We start from the raw sequence: 21987 nt of genomic DNA on the forward strand, positions 1-21987 counted from the left end.
TACTTTTCAACTTATAATAAGATAAGAAGATAGATAGGCTACTATGTATGTGCGTGTTTGTGTGTGTGTGTATACATGTATGTATATAGTGTGTGAGGATACATTTATTGTTTCAGATTGAAATGCTGAGATAGAGTAACCAGGCATGACTCACTGACTGGTCACCTGAGGAGTCACAAGCTAAAGGAGGCAGATGAGATAACCAGTCTGAAAGATATTTCTACTGCGGTATTTCCATTTGCAGGTTATTCAAATCTGGCATGGATAAAAACGGTATGTAGCTCATTCAGATCAAATAAAATTGGGAGAGATAACAAACTGCATTGACAGGCAACTATAGGGCCTACCCTACCTACATCTATGAGGAAAGGGGAGGGGTTTATGTCAGATGATGGTGACCACAATTGCTCAAGTGACATCATGGATGACATCACAATTGTGACACACTGCCACAGACACCACTTAGCCAATTTTAACTAAAGAAGATGGGCCACATATAAGACAGAAAGGGAAACCTTTTATAAAAGTTTGTCAGACCTAGGAGTTTTTATCATTTTCTCTTGAATCTTTATTTGGCCATAGACCACCAGCTGATCACAAAAGCAGTTTTACAGTTCCTGCATGATTCAGAGCTGTATCCGAGAATATAGTTAGTTATATTCTTGGCCCGCGGAGGGCAGTAATACGCGTTGTAGCGTCTACACTGCCGGAAACGAAATAAGTAGTAGAAGAAGATTTCGAAATTTCAGCGGCTGCATACCATACATCCATGGGCTGAACCGCCACAACACATTAGAAGTAGAAGAAGCATTGGCTGCAGTGCTGCATGACAGCAAACAAACAAAGTTGTTTCCCTAGTCAGACGGTCAAGACATGTCTTTTTCAAGAGCGGCTTTGAAAAGGTTCAACGACCATACTGGTAAGTAAGCTTAGTTACCGTAGTCGTAGTAGCATATCTGTAAGTTAAGTTGTCTATCCAAACTAGCCAACGCTAGCTAGCGTTGTAACGCTAGGTAAGCTAGCCAAATTTAGCTAACGTTAACGTAGCTGCGACACGCAACTCTAAATGGATTCTCCTTTAGAGTTGCGTGTCGCAGCTAACATTAACGTATAGTTAGTTATATAGCGTTAGTTAACGCTAGGCGGTTCACCCAAGACTCTGTAAACAAAGCCAGTTAACGCATTGGCGTTATAATAACGAATGCTTAATCTTGAGTTAGCTGACGTTGTGCCTTTGATCTAAGGTTGTGCCCCTGCACCGGGGACCTACGAGATCAAACCAGATGAACTGAAGGGAGCTGTGTCGTTCCAGAAGTCTGAGCGGTTCAGAAACAAGGAAGGTGGGTTACAGTGTGTGATATCTTGGAATGGATCAAGACAATACAGCAAGAAAGAAATCACAAGCGGAATTCGCTCATACTGAGCATTAGCAAATTGCGCAGTATGAGCGAGAAGCGCCCGGCTAGCGGGCTAAAAGCGGAATAAGAAATGGTAAATATGTGCCGTTTAATTTCTCATCTCCAGGGGCTGGGCCGCCAATGCCTCCACCACCTCCACCATCGCCCTGCAAAAATGTCCCAATTATGTCACCCATCCGCAGGACTTTGTCTTTTGATGGCATTGTAAGTTAATAAGTGATAATTTACCTTTTCCTGTCGCAACTTCACTCAGATGACCTGTCATCAGTATCGCTTTACTACTGTATCATCATACAACTATGCTTCTTTGTATTTTACCATCCCATAGGTTGATAGATCAAGTGTAAAGAAAGAGAGGAGTGACATCACCATGGAACAGAAACAACAGAGACTCTTGGAGAAAGAGGTACACTTCACTAATCAAGCATTCACCTATATTGGTTAAATCAATAGGGATGTAGTGATATGCTCATCGGTGCAATGAAATACACTTTATGGACTTCACGATTCGATACAACAATATGCTGTAATAATAAATAAAAGTTCAATGACAACAGTCTGTCTCACTGCAGAATTATGTTTATTTCTGAGCTACCTACCGATCATTCTAGGGTTAGGGTTAGGGATCATTCTAGCCATGGCACTGGCTTTATAGACTTAACAACATTGTAACATTACAAAGTGCAAACAATATTTTAGCTTGCAAAATTCTTGTAAAGGGCAAGCCATCTCATTTGTGACTACTACAACAGAATAAAATGTAGCTAGTATAACAATATTTTTTTCTGCCCTACTGTTACGTCCCTTAAATGGTGTCAAACCATTGTCAAACTCATTTTCGTCCCCGGGCCACATGGAACCCAATTTGGTCTCAAGTGGGCTAGACAAAGAAAAGTAATTCATAATAAACCTATAAATAACACCTGCAAATTTCAGTTTCTTTTAGTGTAAGGAATTAGGCCTACAGGTACATTTTAAGAACACAGTGGTTTCACATAGGGTTATCTCAGCTATAGGCCTATCATATCAAATCTACTGTCTGTAACTGCATTTCCAATTGACAGCAACCGTGCAATTCTTCTCTATATTTAAGGGTATTGGAAATAGTTTACCTAGCCTATACAAAGCCTGCAAATACAGTAGGTGAATGGCTAATAAACAGTAGCTGCCTGCAGCTTCAATACCCACACAACAGAATCACTCCTGGCTGTCGAATGGACTGGCCAAAGGGCTATCACGAAAGGCTATCACAAAAAGAGCTAATGCAAAAAGGCTATCTAAGAAACTAACTTTCAAACACATCTAGAGTTAAGTTTACGTATTGATACATTCTTGTATTGTGATATATTGAACACACCCACTATGCGTGTGTGAGTTATAACCTTAGCTTTCATTCCTTCCAGATCCGGTCCCTGGTGCAGCAGCGAGGGGAGCAGGACCGACGTTTGCTGGCCCTGGAAGAGGAGCTAACGAAGGTGGAGGCCAAGCTGCTGGCAGCAGTCAGGGAGAAAACTACTCTTTCTGCCAATGTGACCACCCTGGAGAGACAACTTGCTGAGCTCAAGAAAGCCAACGAGTTCCTAAAAAACAAGGTCTACTTTGCTTTGATGCTCATCTTTAGTCTTGTCTGTTTAGAAATCCTCTCATCGTTACACATAGATGAGATGTGGCTATCAAAGCAGGTTATCTCTTGTGACTGAGTAAGTCTCTCTCTCTCTCTTTTTTAAGGTTTCTGCCGACACTACAAAAAAGAGGATCAACACTCTCACAGTGGAACTGATGGAGGCCAGGAACAATTTGGATGTTAAAAACAAGGTTGTAAACTCACCTTGACATGGCAATATAATCACATCCTATATTAGTTTTAATAACACTTTTGTCAAGATTTACCATCACATTGTTGAGCTACAGTGAATTATGCTTGTATATAATGTAAGGTGTGTGTCTGTCTGTCTGTCAGGAGTTAAGTGTCCTGCGGATTAACACTGAAGGCCAACTGAAGATGCTAGAAACAGATCTGCAAGCTGCCAGGGCTACTCTCGTAGCTCTCAAGGACAGGAATAATGACCTGGGTAAGACTTGATACCACTGGAGACTAGGGCTGTGAATCTTCACTGGCCTCACCATTTGATTCGATTATGATTCAGAGGGCTACGATTCGATTATCGATGCATCTCGATGCATCTTAAATCGATGCATAACTTTTTTCCCCCAATACATGATTTATTTTTTCTCACTGTGTGGCTACTTTTAAAATAAAAGTGCATTTGGAATTGCATTGTATTATGATCCATAATTAAAATAAACAACTGCATGTACTTCCATTATATTTTATTTGATTATATAAAAAAAAATGTAATCGATTTTTGACATTTGTGAATCGACGCAGAATCGTGCACGTCCGCATTGCGATGCATCTTATAATAGATTATTTTTGACACCCCTACTGGAGACCATGGAGGGTGTAAGCAGGTCTTTATTCCCACCAAACATTGCACCAGTTGATTTCAGTGATTATTGGCATTCTATCCAGAGAAGAGGAACTAATCAGTCTGTGGTTGGCTTGAAAACCCACATACCCTCTGCCCCCATGGGACATGGTTGAATACCCCTGGTGTAGATAAACTAAATCCGCAGCAGGGATTAAATAATCTGTGATAAACTGTGCTTTTACTTTTTATAGAGGACCTCCAACAGGCGACCAAAACACAGAACGAAGAGCTGGAGAATGAGACTGATCAGTTGCATGGTGAGTTCTGTGTAAGACAGTGTTCTGCCTTTTTTGTTATTAGCTGTGTTGATCCCCTCACTGCTAGAACCATTTAAAAATGCACAGAAAATGCATCATCTAGCTTTAGTGGTCAGCCTGCCATGATCAAATAAAAAGTACAATTGCAATTACATCACATTTCCATATACTGTATGATATAATGTATAAAGAAGAGCCATTCTAAACCGTAACGCCTACTGGAAGTGATCTTGGAATAAACCCGGGAATGGACTTGGTTCTCGGAACCAAAATTACCGTCGCATGTACAAAAAAAATCTACAGAAACCAGTGCCTGCTTGTGTTAGCGACAGCATCTTTCCTTTTAATATATTTCTATCTATAATCCTGTCTTGTTTTCCAGCTGTGATTCACGAGCTGAGGGAGGAGATCAAAGTTCTGCAGAACTACCTAGACACAGCCAATGACCAGATCCAGGTATAACTAGGGCTTTAAAGCAGTGGTTCCCAACCTTTTCTGTCATATGTACCCCTTAAGCTGTTTTTCCATGCCAATAGTACCCCCTCACTCATGCGTGTTGATGATTCTCCTAAATTTGTTGTTTAACTTTTAGTTGAAATGCAGACAAACAAGTAAATCCATACAACATATTTGTTTCACTGAACTGCTGGTGTTTGGGCTTGGCCTTTTTTTCCTTTTTGTCACCAAGCCTCCCAAACCTGTTTCTGGAGTGACAGCAACTGAATGTTTTTGAGCCATTTATCAGCATAGCAGTTGACACTTGCCAGGGGAAATAGTTGCAGCGTGGACGTACCATTTTAACATTGGGCTTATGAAATGACTTGGAATGTCATATATATATTTAAATCATTTTGGAAGTAAATTGTAATCTCAAATCTTTCCAAGTACCCCCTGCAAGCTGCTTAAGTACCCCTAGGCGTACACGTACCCCTGGTTGGAAGGATAACACGGGTGTATTTTTTTTTTCATGTCAAAAGTCTAAACCCAGTTTCACCACATTTTCTGTAGACATATTTTTCTTCTCTTTGCAGAGGGGAGGAGGGGGTTGTTCAACATGATGCACTCTGGTAGTCAAGGCAGCAGTATATTTCTGTGAGCTGCTTTTTATGTCAAAAACAGGAGCCGATGACTTCCGGAGGTCATGCAAACTTGCAGCTGCAGTACAACAAACAAACCGAAACTTGGTACCGGTACTTTTACAACCAGTACTACTGGTACCGAATTGCAACTTAGATTTAGGTACCTCATTTAGGTGCCATGCCTGAGCTGCAGAGTGAAATATCTGCCTTCCGGTGCTCCGAAACCAGAGCTGCACATATATTGTTCACTAACATAGGGCATAACATAACATTATCATTTGAAATCCTCTTTACAGGCTCTTTAAAAAAAAAAAAATGCTTTAAATCTGCTTTTTTTTTTTTTTTTTAAGTACCGTTTCAGGCACTGTTTACGCACGGTACCATTTTAAAAGTATTGTTTTTTTCCTCCATTTATTTATTGTATTTTTTTCCTCCAAGTGAAATGGTTCATGGTCACTCACGATTGTCTGGAAGACCAGTCGGCTTGGTTCCAGGCTTAAAACTCTATATAATGATTTGTCTAAATGTCTATGTTGAGCTCTATAATGGCAACAGGAACACGCTCTTTACACTGGTGTTCCCCTTTAATTTGGACTCTTATGGAAATGGACATCTTTTGATTTGTGCTTTGTGAAAGGAAGACTTGACAAATGTGTTTGGCTGTAGGACTTGCGCTTGAAGCTCCGCGAGAAGACAGTGTTGGAGCACACTGCTGCAGATTCTCAGCAGGAAAAATTGGGGTAAGGAAATGCCTAATGACTTCTACAAGTAAGTTAAATCTCCGTTCTATATGACACTGATTTGCCACTTCTCTGCAGACGACTAGAGACGGAACTAGAGCAGCGTACTGCTGAGCTACAATCCAGCCGAGATGTGCTGAGACAAAAAGAGGAGGAGTCGGACAAATATCAACGAGAGCTCCGAGCGTCCCAGGATGCTCTATGCGAGATGGAGAAGAGGTTGGAGAATGGAGAGCTGGAGCTGAAGACTTCACAGCAGGCACTGAGCGAGATAGACGCACAACTGAAGCTGGCCAACCAAAAAGTTGAGGACTCCGAGGCCACAGTGCATCAACAGGAGGCAGAGCTGTCCAGGCTGAGGGCGGTGCTGATGACAAGGGAGCAAGAGATGACAGAAAGATGTCTGTTCTTTGAGGAAGAGAGAAGTATGTCCTGTTAAGATGAAGAGTCCTGTTTGCCATGTTATGTTACTTGGAATTGAAAAATATATATATTTTAGTGTGTGTTTGTGTGTCATTTTTTTTGTTTTTGTTTTTGTTTTAGGCCAGAATCAGGAGGAGGGGTTGAGGAGAGTGGAGGAGTTGAAGGCAGAGCTGAACTCCCTAAAGGAGGCTAAGAGCAATGAGGAAAAGAAATGTCTCCAGCTCCAGCAAGAACACGCTACTCTTACTGAAGACCTGGAGAATGAAAAGGTTACACACACACACACACACAGTTTTGTCTTACATGGCACACTGATTTTAAGTCCAACAGCCAAACCAGGACTCATTGCAATGCCAGACATATAAGCGGCAGCTCTGTTGAGTCCACATGTGTAATGATGCTCTGCTCTCACCCTATGTCTGCAGGCACTCGTAGACTCCCTGTCTGTGCTGCTGAATCAGGAGAGGGAGGAGTTTGAGGAGCAGCGGAGGCAGCTGAAGGATGAGATCGAGGAGACGCTTGGAGAGCTGTCTGTCATGGAGGAGCAGGAGCTAAATAGGCAGGAGGTGGCGGAGAAGAGCCAGGACGCCCTCCAGAGGCTGCAGGTGCAAAACAAAGAGCTGGAGAGACAACTGACGGATACCAGGGCATCGTTGGCCAGGTGAGGAACTAAAGAATAAAATACAGTGACGAGGAGTGTTGACAGGAAGGAGAAGAGTAAAGGGAAAATGTGCAACCTTTGAACACGGCGATGTCAAAATGAAAAAGGAATGTGCTGAAATGATAGAGATTCTCCACACTGGTCTTGAAATGCAACCCTCATTCATTCATTGTCTTTACCTGCTTACTCCTATTCATGGCCAGGAGCAGGATGAACATTTCTTCATTTTATGGGGCAAGGCCATCTGGCCTTTGGCGTCACAATTAGTTTAGGGCACAAGGCCCTGTCCAGGACAGGTGGTCAGTCCATCACACAGGTCTAATGGATAGACAGTCACTCTGTCATATCCATACTGATGGGAACACACAGAGAACATGTAAACTGCAGTGCAACACCATTCATTTATTTCACTTATGTTACATATTGGTGTTCTGTGGTTAGGGGGGATTACTTGTGTTTTAGGGGGCCAAAAGTCAAAACTAATTCTAATCAGTCAAACCATCTACTTTAATAACAATCAATCAAAACAACAACTTTAATATCAATCAAAACTGTGTGGTTGCATTCTCAGTAATGTGGCAGCGGTGGAAGAGAAACACCTGGCAGCCATGAGAAATATCCAAGAGGAACACACAAACTCTCTGAACAAGATCGGTGACATTGTCACAGAGCTGGAAAGGTGAGCACTCAAAGTACCAGTATTTTTTGAGGACTGTAATGTCAGTTTTATTAACTTTTCTTTGGTATCCTTTGTGTTAAAATATGTGTGAATATACAGTATGTCAATAATGTAAAGCCTCAAACATTTGTGTCTTACCTTTCAGCACCAAACAGGCTCTGAAGGGAGCAGAGGAGAGAGGGAGAGAACTGGAGGTGGGAGTGGAGAGACTGACCCAGCAGATACATCTCGCCCAGCAAGCTGAGGAGAAGGCCAGGGAGGGGTATGCTTCACATTCACACTGGAGTCTGTGCTGCAACAAGTGTCACCTTTCCAACTTTCACGTTCATTTTTTCTGTCCTAGAATGCGGTCAGACGTGGGGCAGCCCTTTTTTTTAATGTAATGTTACACAAATATGCAAAATGTAAAATTAGGCACATATTGCATCACTAAATGAGGTTTCTCCATATTTTGTGTAAAGCCAGAGAGTATGGAATACATAGAGAGAAGAGAACCAAATTTATCGATTATGGAGTCGATTAAAGTAATAATAATATAAAAAATGCTTTAATTTGTGCTGCACATCAGCCCTCCCACAGCTCGTCAAATATGGCATTCATAAACAAAAAAGGAGTAGTTTGGACAACTTGTTGTTTGCCAGACATGTGACTCACTCTCTCACATGCACGCGCTCTCTGACACACACACACGAGATCAGATGACACCGTCAGTCACGTTTTGGGTCTAAACACCTAAACACTATCATGTATGAGCAGGTTAAACTGTAAACTTACTTTGACCTGCCACATCAGTGATATATTGGGATTCTATGTCCACTCCGTTCTTCTGACCAACTTTTATATTCATGAGCGGTTGAATGGCTGCTTAACGGGATACATTTTTGGAGATTCGCCTGTTTGCCATACTCCCAATAGTATAACTATAATCTATATGTTTTTCTCTCCTCTGTGTGTGCATTAGAAAGTGTGGAAACCCTGAAGTGGCACCTTTCCATCATTCATTTTCTTTTGCTCTGTCCTTGGCTTTCTAGAATGATGTCAGAAGTGCAGACTTGTCTCGCACAAAAAGACAAGAAGGTAAAGTCCATGGAGGCAAGCCACACAGCCCTGATCAGCCAACTAGAGCAGGAGGTACAGCTGCAGACACAGGAGAAAGAAGAGGCACTTGGACAGCTCGAGGAACAGAGAGATCAGATTGTTCTTCAGCTCCAACATCAGAAGGAACTGGAAGAGACCCAGAGAGTACTAGAGAAGGCCAGCGAGGAGAATGCACGGTATGCTACACATTCACAATCGAGTCTGTGCTGGAACAAGTGGCACCTTTCCATCTTTCATTTTTTCCTTTTGCTCTGTCCTTGGCTTTCTAGAATGCTGTCAGAAGTGCAGACTCATCTCGCACAAAAAGACGAGAAGGTAAAGTCCATGGAGGCAAGCCACACAGCCCTGATCAGCCAACTAGAGCAGGCACAGCTTCAGACACAGGAGAAAGAAGAGGCACTTGGACAGCTCGAGAAAGAGAGAGATCAGATCATTCTTCAGCGCCAACATGAGAAGGAAGAGGCCCAGAGACAACTAGAGAAGGCCAGCGAGGAGCATGCACGGTATGCTACACATTCACAATCGAGTCTGTGCTGGAACAGGTGACACCTTTCTATCTTTCATCATCCTTTGCTCTGTCCTTGGCTTTCTAGGATGTTGTCAGAAGTGCAAATTCATCTCGCACAAAAAGACGAGAAGGTAAAGTCCATGGAGGCAAGCCACACAGCCCTGATCAGCCAACTACAGCAGGAGAAACAGCTTCAGACACAGGAGACAGAAGAGGCACTTGGACAGCTCGAGGAACAGAGAGATCAGATCATTCTTCAGCTCCAACATCAGAAGGAACTGGAAGAGACCCAGAGAGTACTAGAGAAGGCCAGCGAGGAGAATGCACGGTATGCTACACATTCACAATCGAGTCTGTGCTGGAACAAGTGGCACCTTTCCATCTTTCATTTTCCTTTGCTCTGTCCTTGGCTTTCTAGAATGCTGTCAGAAGTGCAAACTTGTCTCGCACAAAAAGATGAGATGGTAAAGTCCATGGAGGCAAGCCATACAGCCCTGATCAGCCAACTACAGCAGGAGATACAGTTTCAGACACAGGAGACAGAAGAGGCACTTGGACAGATCGAGAAAGAAAGGGATCAGATCGTTCTTCAGCTCCAACATCAGAAGGAAGAGGCCCAGAGACAACTAGAGAAGGCCAGCGAGGAGCATGCACGGTATGCTACACATTCACAATCGAGTCTGTGCTGGAACAAGTGGCACCTTTCCATCTTTCATTTTCCTTTGCTCTGTCCTTGGCTTTCTAGAATGCTGTCAGAAGTGCAAACTTGTCTCGCACAAAAAGATGAGATGGAAAAGTCCATGGAGGCAAGCCATACAGCCCTGATCAGCCAGATAGAGCAGGAGGTACAGCGTATTATCAGCCAACTACAGCAGGAGGTACAGCTGCAGAGACAGGAGAAAGAAGAGGCACTTGGACAGCTCGAGGAACTGAGAGATCAGATCTTTATTCAGCGCAAACATGAGAAGGAAGAGGCCCAGAGACTAGTAGAGAACGCTAGCGAGGAGCATGCACGGTATGCTACGCATCAGGGTTGTGCAATGTCACCCAAATAGCTATCGTGATGGTTCCACAGTGAAACATCGTGGTGGCGGGGGGTGATTAATTTGAATTAATTAATTATTTCTGAAGTTGCGGTGCCGTTTGGCTGCTCCAGTGCCGCTACAATGCACGTTCACAACAACAGGACAGCTGAGCTCTACATGTCATGAGAGACCTGCGGGCTTGGATAGGCTACTACTACAGCACAGAGCCAGGCGATTCAAACAGTAGGCTATCACTACCAGCTGTATTGAAAGGCACAAAACAAATAGCGTTAACGTTACAGATCCTGACCAACAACGTGTGTGTTTAATTTCAACTAGCTGGCAGAAAACGCTCAGAATTCCTGGCGGCTAACATTAGAGTCGTGTGGGCTCAGTTTGAACCTAACATTACGTTACGGAGAGATAGAAACACAGCAGCAGGCAGCCTATGTAATGGAGCAACTTCATGGAAACAGACAGTTGAATTCACAGTTGAAGACATAGCATTACTCACATTGGGTTGAAAACGTGAAGTTTCTTCTTTGTCTTGACATTTTCACAACACCGCATTCTGCTGTTTATCCTCTCCGCTCTACCGCTTCTCTGAACTGGGGATAGGGTGCGCCTGTTTAATGCCGCCCGCGGGTGTGTGGAGTTGGCCTTCTTCATATGACTAAATCTGCAAAATTTTACTTTGAACAGATTCATGATGGTCCGATCATGTAGAAGGCTCAGAGGTCGATGGGGGTCGGCACATCGACGATGGTCGATGCCATCGTCCATCCTGCCAAGTTGTGCCAACCCTACTTCACGTTCACGATCGAGTGTGCTGGAAGAAGTGGCACCTTTCCATCATTCATTTTCCTTTGCTCTGTCCTTGGCTTTCTAGAATGATGTCAGAAGTGCAGACTTGTCTCGCACAAAAAGACGAGAAGGTAAAGTCCATGGAGGCAAGCCACACAGCCCTGATCAGCCAGATAGAGCAGGAGAAACAGCTTCAGACACAGGAGACAGAAGAGGCACTTGGACAGCTCGAGGAACAGAGAGATCAGATCGTTCTTCAGCTCCAACATGAGAAGGAAGAGGCCCAGAGACTACTTGCTGAAGCACAGGAGAAGAGGTGAGCAAGAAGGTCATACGTTTGTTTTCTCTCTTTTTTTGATTATTTTTCCATCTGTTTGAAAGGACCCCCCCCATTTCATTTGGTTGGTTTATCCGTTTTCCCTAAGGACTAATGATTTCCTTCTGTATTCTCAGCTCTCAAAGTGCAGAGACTGAAGGCTGGAAGAGAAAGTATGAGGAGCTGTTTGCTAAAGTCAAACCATTCCAGGTCAGTCATTTCCACACCACTTGACATTTGACAATGTGACAATATAACAAAGCAATGGGATTTAAATTACATGTTATTCATTTATGAAGAGAAATTATGTCTCCATGGAGACATTTATGTAAATAGCATTAATGGTTTGGGGATTAATTTCCCCCTCTCTTTTGTTCATCACAGGTTCTCAATAAATATCTCATCTGTGTTATGCACACAAATAGGCCTACTTCTGAGGGACGTGTTCTGAACATTTTGCAATCGGGCTTTTGGGTATTTTGCCTAAATGTTTGTATGTGGATGTGATTATTAGTTTGCACTACATTGGCGTATGCCCACGTTCACATGTTCCGTTTATGAAATACAAAATAGGCTATAGGGAAATACATTATCTGTGTCTCGTGTGTTGATCACACCCACCCGTACGATTTTAAGATTTCAAAGTGGGCCGCAGCATTCTCAAGTTTGGGAATGCCTGCACAGTATCTATGTACAGTATTAACTTGTTGTCTGTTCATGTTGGTGTGTTCCTACAGGAGCAGCTCAATGGGTTTGCAGCGGAGCGAGATGCTTTACTTAACGAGAACGGGGCGAACCAGGAGGAGCTGAACAAGTTGGCCGACGATTACGCTCGTCTGCTGGGTCACCAGAACCAGAAACAGAAGATTAAACATGTGGTGAAGCTAAAAGATGAAAACCTTGCCCTCAAACAGGTGAAACACAAGAGCAATCCTGTTTGATTTCCAAACTACACACACTAGATAACAGTCTTATATTCTTGAAAGACCATTTAGTACCGTAGTTCTATCTCAAGCTTAAGATCTTTCAGTCCAATATACAAGCTTTTAGTTTCTCCTTCCTCATGTCCTCGCAGTGTGCCTGTGTGTGTAGGTTTTGTCTAAGCTTCAGTCTCTTCCCTCATTGTCTCACTGTGCCTGTGTGTAGGAGGTGGCTAAGCTTCGGTCGCAGGTGAATCGGCAGAAGAACAATCTGGAGCAGCTGAATGCAAATCTCCCTGGAGCTCCCCACCGCAGGTTGGATCCCAGCAAAGCTTTCCAGCATGAAAGCAAAGAAAACAAGCAACCAACCAACCTCAGATAAGGTGAGTGCTTCACTGGACACTCACTGCATCACACTGGCCCTGCACACAGAAAGCTCTGTGTAGATATAAATACTAAGAATTGAACAGACTACCGGAATTCAACATTTGCATCTCTTGCTGTATTTGATAGATTATTGTATGGAAACCTAATAGTTTGTTTAATTTGTTAGGAAATCGCCAGCCGCGACAGCGTGTGGCCTGTGTCTCTCTGGACAGATTTTGTCAGCACAACCGTGCAAGATGCAGTCGCCAAACTTTTTTTTCTGTTAATTTGAAGTTCAGATGTTAATTTTTCCATTAATTTATAATACTTTAAATGTAACCCTAGCTGTAACTTTTCCTGTTTTAGAGGGATCATTTTGTTTCAACAAATGTTTAATGTTTATACAAGCTAAAGATTTTTTGTTTTTTCCCCATGTCACTTTAGGGGCTCAGTAATACTGAGATCATTAAGACATGCATATCCTGACTGCAGACAAGGCAGCAAACAATAGCATCGTCACTATGGAAGTTTTATTTTATGTATGCTGGCTTTTTATCCCAGAAACTTTCACTTTGTTTGATTGGTATTTTGTATCTTGTATTCCTGTTTTAGCTTTTTTTGTAATCTGTTCTTTGTTAATAAAGACATTTGGATCCTCTTCTTTAACCAAACATGTTACTGAGAGTTATTTATTCCAATTAAGTTAATTAAGTTTGTATCTCTAATAATGACTTGATGTCTACTGGGTAGGCAGTGCACGCTTACTGAGCTGTTGATTACATCTTTACTCTTCTTATTCAGTGTACCGTGCTTCTGTGTCATGTCTGTCCACAGCCACTAGAGAGCACTCTAGGACTGCAGCCATACATTTGAGCACAACAAAGGGCATCTATAACCAATTCACATTGAATTCCAGCTACAGAATGAACACAAATTCACAGACTAGACAATCTTGGGTTATGGGTCGGTCAAGCAGCTTTATTTCCTTTAAGCCGCTTACTGTAAGATTTTAGCAATCGTATAAGTTTATTGCAAGCCACACTGCTATGTTTGATCTAATAAACGTTGGTAGGACATCAGGTTTCATGTGTGCAGACTGTACGAGGATGATGCCTACTTTTAGTGACAATTGGATACGACATAGGCAGAAAGTATTTGGACAGAGATGAACTTGAAGACCTTTTTACAGTCTATGAGTGGTGCTTTCTGGAGTGGGTAGTACAGAGCATGCCCATAGGCGAATCCCTCTATCCAAAGAGCACCTCAAACAAACAACCGTCCAAAGCGCTCCTTCCCAAGCATTTTTTTTTAAAACATAATAAAAAATATGCCATGTTTTACACAACTGATGGATAAATCGCACTACAGGTGAGAGGAAAATGTAGCCTATGTTTTTTTTATTAATAAACATCTTGTCCTGTGTATTAATTAAAAAAAAATTATAGGGTGAGGTGTTCCTTAAAACAAAAAAGATGAAACACAGCTTTTACATTTCTATATACATGGTATATCATAATTATTACATTATTATCACACTATTACCCCGATTATGTTACTAAGCTGTAATGTAAAGTGCTAGCAGTAGTTCCTTCACAGCCTATTTGTATAGGCTACTGCTTGTGTTTTTGCTAATGCCATACAGGCAGAAAATGTAATGCTGACCAATGCTGACAGTTAATAAATGTGAAAGGAGACACTGCGGAAAGAGGGAGAAGCATACTGCCTCTGCAGAGAAGCCAGTGACACAGAGATTTCAGAATAACTTTAACAACAGCACTCTCCTTCAACACTGATGAGAATAGTTCACTGCAATCAAATCATGAAAACCTGTCTCACTCATTGTTGGTTTCAGAACTTTAGAGACTTTTTTGTTATTGGTCATGGGCCGACTATTCCACTGGCTAGAGTATGATGGGAGATGGGAGCTTATGCCTATAGTGTTAGTATTTTTACCTCTACATTTACTTGTTTAAAGGTAATTTAAGAAAATGTGGATAAATATATAGCTATATTTCCATATAATTTGGCTTCCATAGCACAACATAATCATGTTCATTGTTTGCAGGTATTCTTCTGTACAGATTTTAACAGGAGTCACTCAGGGGCTTTTAGGGAACTTAATTTTTCAGCCTTCATTCATATTGAACCTCAATGCCTCATTTAACAAAGGCACCTGCCTACTTTTCCTCCACATTTGATTCCAATGTCATGGGTGTATGCTACATGGCATAGCTCCCCACTTTTGCTCTTACACCATTCCTGAAATGATCTACCCGCAGCCAACACACTAGTTAATTGTACTCATGCCTGTTCAACCAGGCCAGGAAATCCTGCGGGCTGCTGTGCCAAATACCTTCCACCGGGGGAAATGCGCATCTGCTTCCTGCTGTCAAAGAGTTTCCATGCATCAGAGATGGGGAAAAGTAGGCTACACACCCTTTACTTAATTAGAAGTAGGCTATAGTTACTTGTATACAAAAGACATAAGTAGCCTACTGATTCAACTTGTTTAGGCCTACTCAAGTAAAAGTTTAAAAAAGTGCAGGCTCTGAAATGTATGAGGTAGGCTATAAAAGTTTAAAAAATATATTTCTAGTGGCTGTAAGCGAACTCAAATAATGATAGCCTATCAACACAGAGGCTATTGCTAAATATGCAGCTTTCACGCTTAACATCATTGGACACAAAAAATACAATATCCTGGTCAGTCTAGCCGTCTTGAAAGGACCAGCAGATGTCGCCTGAAACGCATTTACAATGGACCGAATTCATTTGAGTTCTCCAGGCAGAGTATCCAATATACAGTCAGTCACTATCAATGTCACACATCATCATTGCTGGGTGTAGGGTACTTGTGGTGTGTGCCCCCCAACCCACCCAGTTGTTGCACAGGGTCAAAAAATAAAGAAAAATCACGTTCATCATCCTTAAAACAAAAAAGCATGCATATTCATATGGACTTATGTGTGCCTGTGGTACCAAAATAATTAATTTAAATGTATGATGTATAGGCCATGGCTATCCTTCTCACTTGGACCTATGATACGTTGTTTTTCGTTTGTAGAAAACCATTAAACTACAGAACTAATTAATGAAAATTATGCGAATAAAGAAACATTGTAGGCCTATTGGTTATGTTTGTCAGTGACTGTTTAACATGGTGTTTTAACTTTTCTATTGTCGCAAGCCAAGATGCACCATCGTCACAAAGTGAACCACATTTTCACTATTAGTGTTTATAAAAAAAAAGAAAATCCAAAGTTCACGTGGAGGGTGTTTTTCCCAGCTGATCCATCCATTGGGCAGTTTTGTCTCCATGCACCCACCACAGCCACATATCCACACTTCCTCTCCTGCCCATGGCATATTGCTAGAGGAGAACAATCTTCTGTCGCTCACGGATTTTTCGCATTCATTTGTTTTCCAGCTACTTGGAAATGAGTTTCGGAAGTTGTGCGCGCCTCCCTGGGTTGAGTTTGGCGCAAAAAGCCGCTCAGATAACCGTTAATGACATAAGTTCTAATGGGGAAGTCTCTCTTTCATTGGCTATGCTTCCCTTTTCTAAGGCTCGTCGACAGTTTTCGGAGGTATCCTCCGTCCAAAAGGAATTTGATAATTGCGTGTGTGTGCGTCTTCTACCTATTTTTCGTAGTTTCACAAGTTGGACACTCGCTGGACAGACGGACTGATAAAGACAAGTACAGAAGGAGCCGCGGATTGTATAATTTGGGGTTCACCGAAGCCCATCAGGCAGACTCTGTGGTGGTGAATGCGGGCTCTGTGGTCCCGACCCGGTCCAACGTGGTGTACATAACGCTAAGGTCTAAGCGTCTCAAACCGTCAAATATCCGGGGTACAGTCAGACCAAAACTGAGGCAAAAAGTGAGAAGGATCAAATCAGGTAACGCGGCTTTTACGCAAAACAAAGCTGGCACTTTGGAGAGGGACGCGAGCCAAAAGCGCACATTTGGATCCAAGACGTCCTGGAGGGAAATCAGAGACATAAACTACAGATCTTTGGACAGATCTAATACGGATCCACAGTCAGACCCTCCCGTCAGCTCTATCCGAATATACAGCCAGAGGGCACCGCCATGGTTCAGCGCAGAGGACGTCAGCGCCATGCGCTTTCTTGCCGATGCCAAGGTTTTACGCATCAAAGAGGAAGTCTCTCATCATGCAGGCTCTCAGTCGCTCCTGATATTTGAGGGGGAGACAAACGTTTCACTGACTATTATTAACCCTGTGCATCTAAAACTTAACAAAGTATGCGAGGGACAGTGTGGAATTATCAAGAGACCCGTGGACACCAGCGAGGTCTTTGCCTTCCATCTGGACAGAGTGCTGGGACTGAATAGGACCTTGCCAGCTGTAAGCAGGAAGTTCAGCTTTTTACACGGTAGGTGAGGTCAGTAGGCTAGGCTACGCACACAGACAGTGGTAGCCTATTACATAATTTACGTTATTGTATTCCTGTTTTTTAATTGAATTATTTATAATACAATACAATATAATTTAATCCGATAATTGGTTAAACTAGAGAGAGTGAGAGAGCATGAGGACAGGACATTACTTCCTAATTTGATTTGATAATTCCCTTGCCTTTTTACAACGAATTTCAATTGAGTACCTGGCTACAGCACAAACTAGCAATATCAACACGTGTAGCCTACATGCCACTGGTGATGAGGACTCTATAACCAGGAGGACTAGTCTGTATTTAATCATTTTGAGAGGTAAAGTATGCTAATCTCTAAAAGTTCTCCTCACATGATTAATTGATATGCCCCAATGGAATCAATTGGTGAATATAATTTAGCAGGTGATCAACATGTAATAGGCTATAGATTACATTTTCAAATTAAAATAGCTTGAACCTTTCTTGATTCACCCCCAGTTGGAAGGACTTTGTGCTCCTGGTTGACAAAGTAATGATTGATTGTTTACATGCTGGAGTAGAGCAGCTTGACTACAGGAGGGATGGGCTTCGTATGGCCCCTGCTTCCGAGCAAACATGTCCACCCTCGCATAATCAACAGCATCTGGACCTGTATACATCATGACCACAAAGTTTTCCCAGATCTTCATTTTGGACAGCATCGGCTGAGTTTGCTGAAAACAAGCCTCGTTATAAACACCCCAGGTTTGCCATGACGTCTTCTGTAAATAAAGACACAAATGCCACAAACTGACAGTCCTTCAAGTCAGTTTTGGTAGAGCACAGAGTCCTTCAGGTTAGGGAGATGTTCTCCACTGATTGAACCACACATCCCCAACAGCCAGTGCTTGTCCATCAACAGCCATGCTGCCCATTCAGTTTAGCACATCACTCTGGAAAAGACTGTCAACCAGGAGTGTGTCGATTCCAAGTAAATTTCAAGTCAACACAGAGGGCTCAAGGTCAACTCAAGCAAACCAACTCCTATTCAATAACACAATAGTTAATAAACATTGTGAATATATTTCTAAATGCAGGCAATTCTGAGCCAAAACTGCCACCAGGCAAGTGCAAGGCTTCAGTAAAGTGGACTTGAGATGAGCCTCAAGACCACAAGATTGGATTGAGGTTTAAATTCACACTGCCAAACCTTAGAGAATGCAGCTTTGTGCAGACATGTATGCGCCTTTTTCACCAGCAGCCATATGCGTCTAAAAGTCAGCGAGTAACACAGGTGCAAGCAAATGTTAATGAGGGTTTCCAACTTCCAATCCATGTACTGTAGGTGTTCCAGTGCTGGGGCCCTCGTTAATGTTTTGCTTGTACCTGTTACTTCCTGCCTTTTAGACACAAAATGGCTGAGGTGAAAAAGGCACATTTTAATGAGATCTCGTGTTGGGAGCCGGTTGTTGTTTGGAACATCATCGTCACCAAAATGAATATTCCATGGAATCAAATTCCTTGGCTGCTCTGGGAAAATCTGGGTGGGGAAAGGAAATGAGTAACTCTGTCCCTTCTCCTCAACAACCACAGTCAAAAAGTGCCCTTGAGCAAGGCACTTGAACTCCAAACGGCTCGAGTGGAGCTGCTCGATTGCCAGCAGTGGAAGAATGTGGTGGCACTGGGCACCTCCCAGGTGTGAATGTGGTGCTGCTGAAAAAAACGTGCATGCTCAGCAAGCTTTCTCTGCATAAATAAAGGTTAAAAAAAGCACAGACAGTTGCTGAGTGACAGCCGAGCCTATAATCCTTCACTCCTCCCCCAATAGATGGTCGTCCCGGTCCCGTGGTCTTATGGGACGCATCCCTCGACCCAGATGGCCTTACGGCGGGCCGCTCCACCGTGAGGCTGACATGGGCGGAGTACCAGAGCTCTCTGAAGCAGAGGTGCTGGCAGAAAAACACCACGCCCAGGTCCAAGTCCGGCTGCTCTACCATTCATCACTATGAGTGGGGCAAACTGGCTCTGTTTGATTTCCTCTTACAGGTAATGGAGACGGTTTTAACTTGAGAAATAAGAGGATCATAACTGATTTTGTAAATGGCATATTGTTCTGGCTTGTGGAAAAACAAACTGACTGCAGGACCATTGAAGCCTGTATAAATGCAAGAACATTCCTAAACTACATGGGCATCAATGAGAAAATGCATACTAAAAAAACAAAAAAAATCATTATGAACAACTTTATTTTTTGTAGGTGTGTTTTTTTGTCTGGCAACAGTGATTTGTTCAAACAGCTGTAACTGTAATAAATAAATAAATAGGCTATATTTCCAAATATTGTCCTTTGGCTGAGTGGGAGATGTTTGCTTTCCTGTGTGGGAGGGCTGGATCCCCAGATCCAATGCTGGCATCAAGGACACAACTGCAGAGAATTCATTAAGCACGAGGGATCAAGCCTAGCAGCGTGAGGAATTTGGACATATTGAATAACATCAGTTCGTAAATATTTGGAATTACATTGTTAATGCCAAGATGGCTGCTGAGGTGATATATAGCATTTGATCTATCCAGAAGAGTTTAATCAAGTTGTTCTTAGGTCCCAAGGTTTTAGTATATTGGCTCATAGAAACACTAAAATAGTATAACACCAAAGGAAAATATAATATCATGCAGGTGAGATAAACAAACCCCATGGAGCATATAAAACATCTCCCAATCAAAGACCCAATGAATTGAATCACAGAAATTATTGTATGGATGTAATTTTTGTAATATGAAACTCTTTCAGATTTATAACCGTCTGGATCAGAGCTGCTGCGGGTTCAAGCCCCGGCAGGAGGACGTGTGTGTGGAACTAGGCCACCATGCGGAGTGCGGGGACCAGGACCACATCGCTCTGGCCAACATCGTCCACAGGGGTCACGACCCCCGACACCTGGTCTTCACCAACAACAAGGGATTCTTTGACCGCAACGAGGACAACCTAGACTTCAGGCTCCTGGAAGGAATCAAGGAGTAAGATCAATCCACAAAAGAGTAATGTGTAAATTACGATCATGTTTGTGATTTTGTGGTATGAAGCTACAGTTTTGTGAAGCACTAATTTTCACTATTTTATCAAAGTGAAACCTACTTTAACCCCATGTTCACACTGCAAGCAACTTGGTTGATGGGTCACTATTCTGGCTGATTGTACAGATCTTGTGCAGCTACAAAGTTTTGAACATGTAAATAATTTGTCACCGTTTTGTTATTACTTACCATTACATTGTTTTGATTGGTTAACATAGATAGCGAGCCAATAGCATTACTTCACAGCTTACAATCAACCCCAAAGATGGATGCAACTGTTTTCCAAGCATACTGTAGCTTTGGAGATGTTTATTCCTGTAGTCTTTCAGAAAAAACAAACTAGATAAGTTGTAGATAAGTGGGAAGCTTTATGGCTGTAATCAACTTCTTGTCAATGTTGCACTTGCCAAGCAGAACTATTATTTATCAAACAAAATCCCATCAAAGGTCAAATTAGGAGGCACGGGAATCTCATTGGCTGTTGATGGCAAACAATAAGAGTGGAAAGTTCAGCTGGGGTCAACTCTTATCGGCCGACAACAATCAGCTGACATCAGTCGCAGCTCAGACCTCTTAATGGACTCCTGGGTGACTTGTTGATCATGTTGTTAGGGTTGTGTTGCAGGGTTACAATTAGCACACAATTAAATGATTGAAACTAAAACTCCAATCCGTCTGTACACCACCCCCCCCCCCCCCCCCCCTCTCTCTCTCTCTCTCTCTCCAGGCTTCCGGAGCAGGCGGTGGAGGTGCTGAGGAGCAGGAGGTTGAGGGAGAAGCTCCTCCAGTCTCTGTTCCTGGACCAGACCTACTGGGAGAGCCAGGGCGGCCGGCAGGGCATCGACAAGCTGATCGAGGTCATCGAGAGGCGAGCCAAGTTCCTCCTCACCTACATCAACGCCCACGGGATCAAAGTCATCGCGATGAATGGGTGATGAGAGCGGGGGGATGGCCAGATGGTTACAGAGAGAGACAGTCCTGGGATCAGTAGGTCGAGGGTTTGACCCCCACAGCATCACTGTGTCCGGTCAACACTCTGAAGCCTTACCTGCTCACTTTTTGAAGTTGCTCTGGGGAAGAGCATCAACTAATGCAGAAAATGGTCAATAAACATAATGTAATTTAGGCCACTTGGCGGACACTTCAAGGCACCTTATTATAGTTCTTTGAGTGCATAAATTGTTAAGCATGGGTGGCCCTTGCAGTGTTGATGTCATGGTTTACCCTTTGAGCCACACAGGACTATATCATTTGAAGGTTGACACCTTGGCTAAAATGATACTTTAATGATTTTTTTAACATATATTTAAAACATAATTTAAGTTTACTTTCAAAGATATGAAGTTGAAATATTGTTTAGTTGTCAGCTAAACAGCTTTGAGCAAACATCCATAAACCTATTCGCAATCCTATTGTGCACAGAGGAGACTCGGAGGGTTTTGTTTAACTCTTGCTTACTGTATCTTTCTATCCCAAAGCCAAATACACTTTCATTCAACATATTATTAAAGGGATACACCACTTTTTTGGAAGTTTAGCTCAGTTGACACATCCCCCCAAAATAACCAAGATACACCATGCCTTACCGGCACTCTCCGCTCAGTTTACAGTGAGCTACAGTCATGAAGTAGTAATTATCGCCATAGAATGGAGGCTAATGGTACAGCTGTTAAAAATCTGCCAAAACACACATCTCACGGCGCCAAAATACATGTTGTGCTTCGGGTACTCACCACACGATGAAATAT

At 42.6% G+C, this 21987-nt stretch overlaps 2 protein-coding genes across 3 annotated transcripts; both read left to right on the forward strand.

Moving 5' to 3' along the window:
- The first annotated feature begins 800 nt into the window (after nt 1-800).
- On the forward strand, nt 801-13386 carry hmmr (hyaluronan-mediated motility receptor (RHAMM)). 2 transcript variants are annotated; one of them, XM_083651592.1, is made up of 24 exons: nt 801-919; nt 1245-1340; nt 1525-1622; nt 1747-1824; nt 2822-3010; nt 3147-3233; nt 3379-3490; nt 4102-4167; nt 4550-4623; nt 5913-5986; nt 6065-6411; nt 6530-6678; nt 6835-7070; nt 7642-7749; nt 7895-8011; nt 8781-9023; nt 9117-9350; nt 9441-9683; nt 9774-10010; nt 11270-11500; nt 11638-11710; nt 12238-12414; nt 12647-12803; nt 12974-13386. In XM_083651592.1, exons 1-23 carry the CDS (start codon nt 874-876, stop codon nt 12800-12802), a joined length of 3471 nt encoding a protein of 1156 aa, XP_083507718.1. In that variant the 5' UTR covers nt 801-873; the 3' UTR covers nt 12803; nt 12974-13386. The 2 variants fall into 2 exon arrangements, with proteins under 2 accessions (XP_083507718.1, XP_083507719.1); XM_083651593.1 differs by lacking the exon at nt 9774-10010.
- Nucleotides 13387-16308: 2922 nt separating this feature from the next.
- On the forward strand, nt 16309-21987 carry LOC310790601 (Golgi-associated kinase 1B-like; the record flags this gene model as incomplete). The annotated part of the gene is made up of 4 exons (XM_083652312.1): nt 16309-17185; nt 18993-19210; nt 19956-20182; nt 20967-21987. The coding sequence occupies 4 exons, from the start codon at nt 16309-16311 to the stop codon at nt 21172-21174; spliced, it is 1530 nt and encodes a 509-aa protein (XP_083508438.1). The 3' UTR covers nt 21175-21987.

The sequence above is a fragment of the Poromitra crassiceps genome (genome assembly GCF_964638095.1).
Source record: "Poromitra crassiceps genome assembly, chromosome: 15".
Taxonomy (NCBI): domain Eukaryota; kingdom Metazoa; phylum Chordata; class Actinopteri; order Beryciformes; family Melamphaidae; genus Poromitra; species Poromitra crassiceps.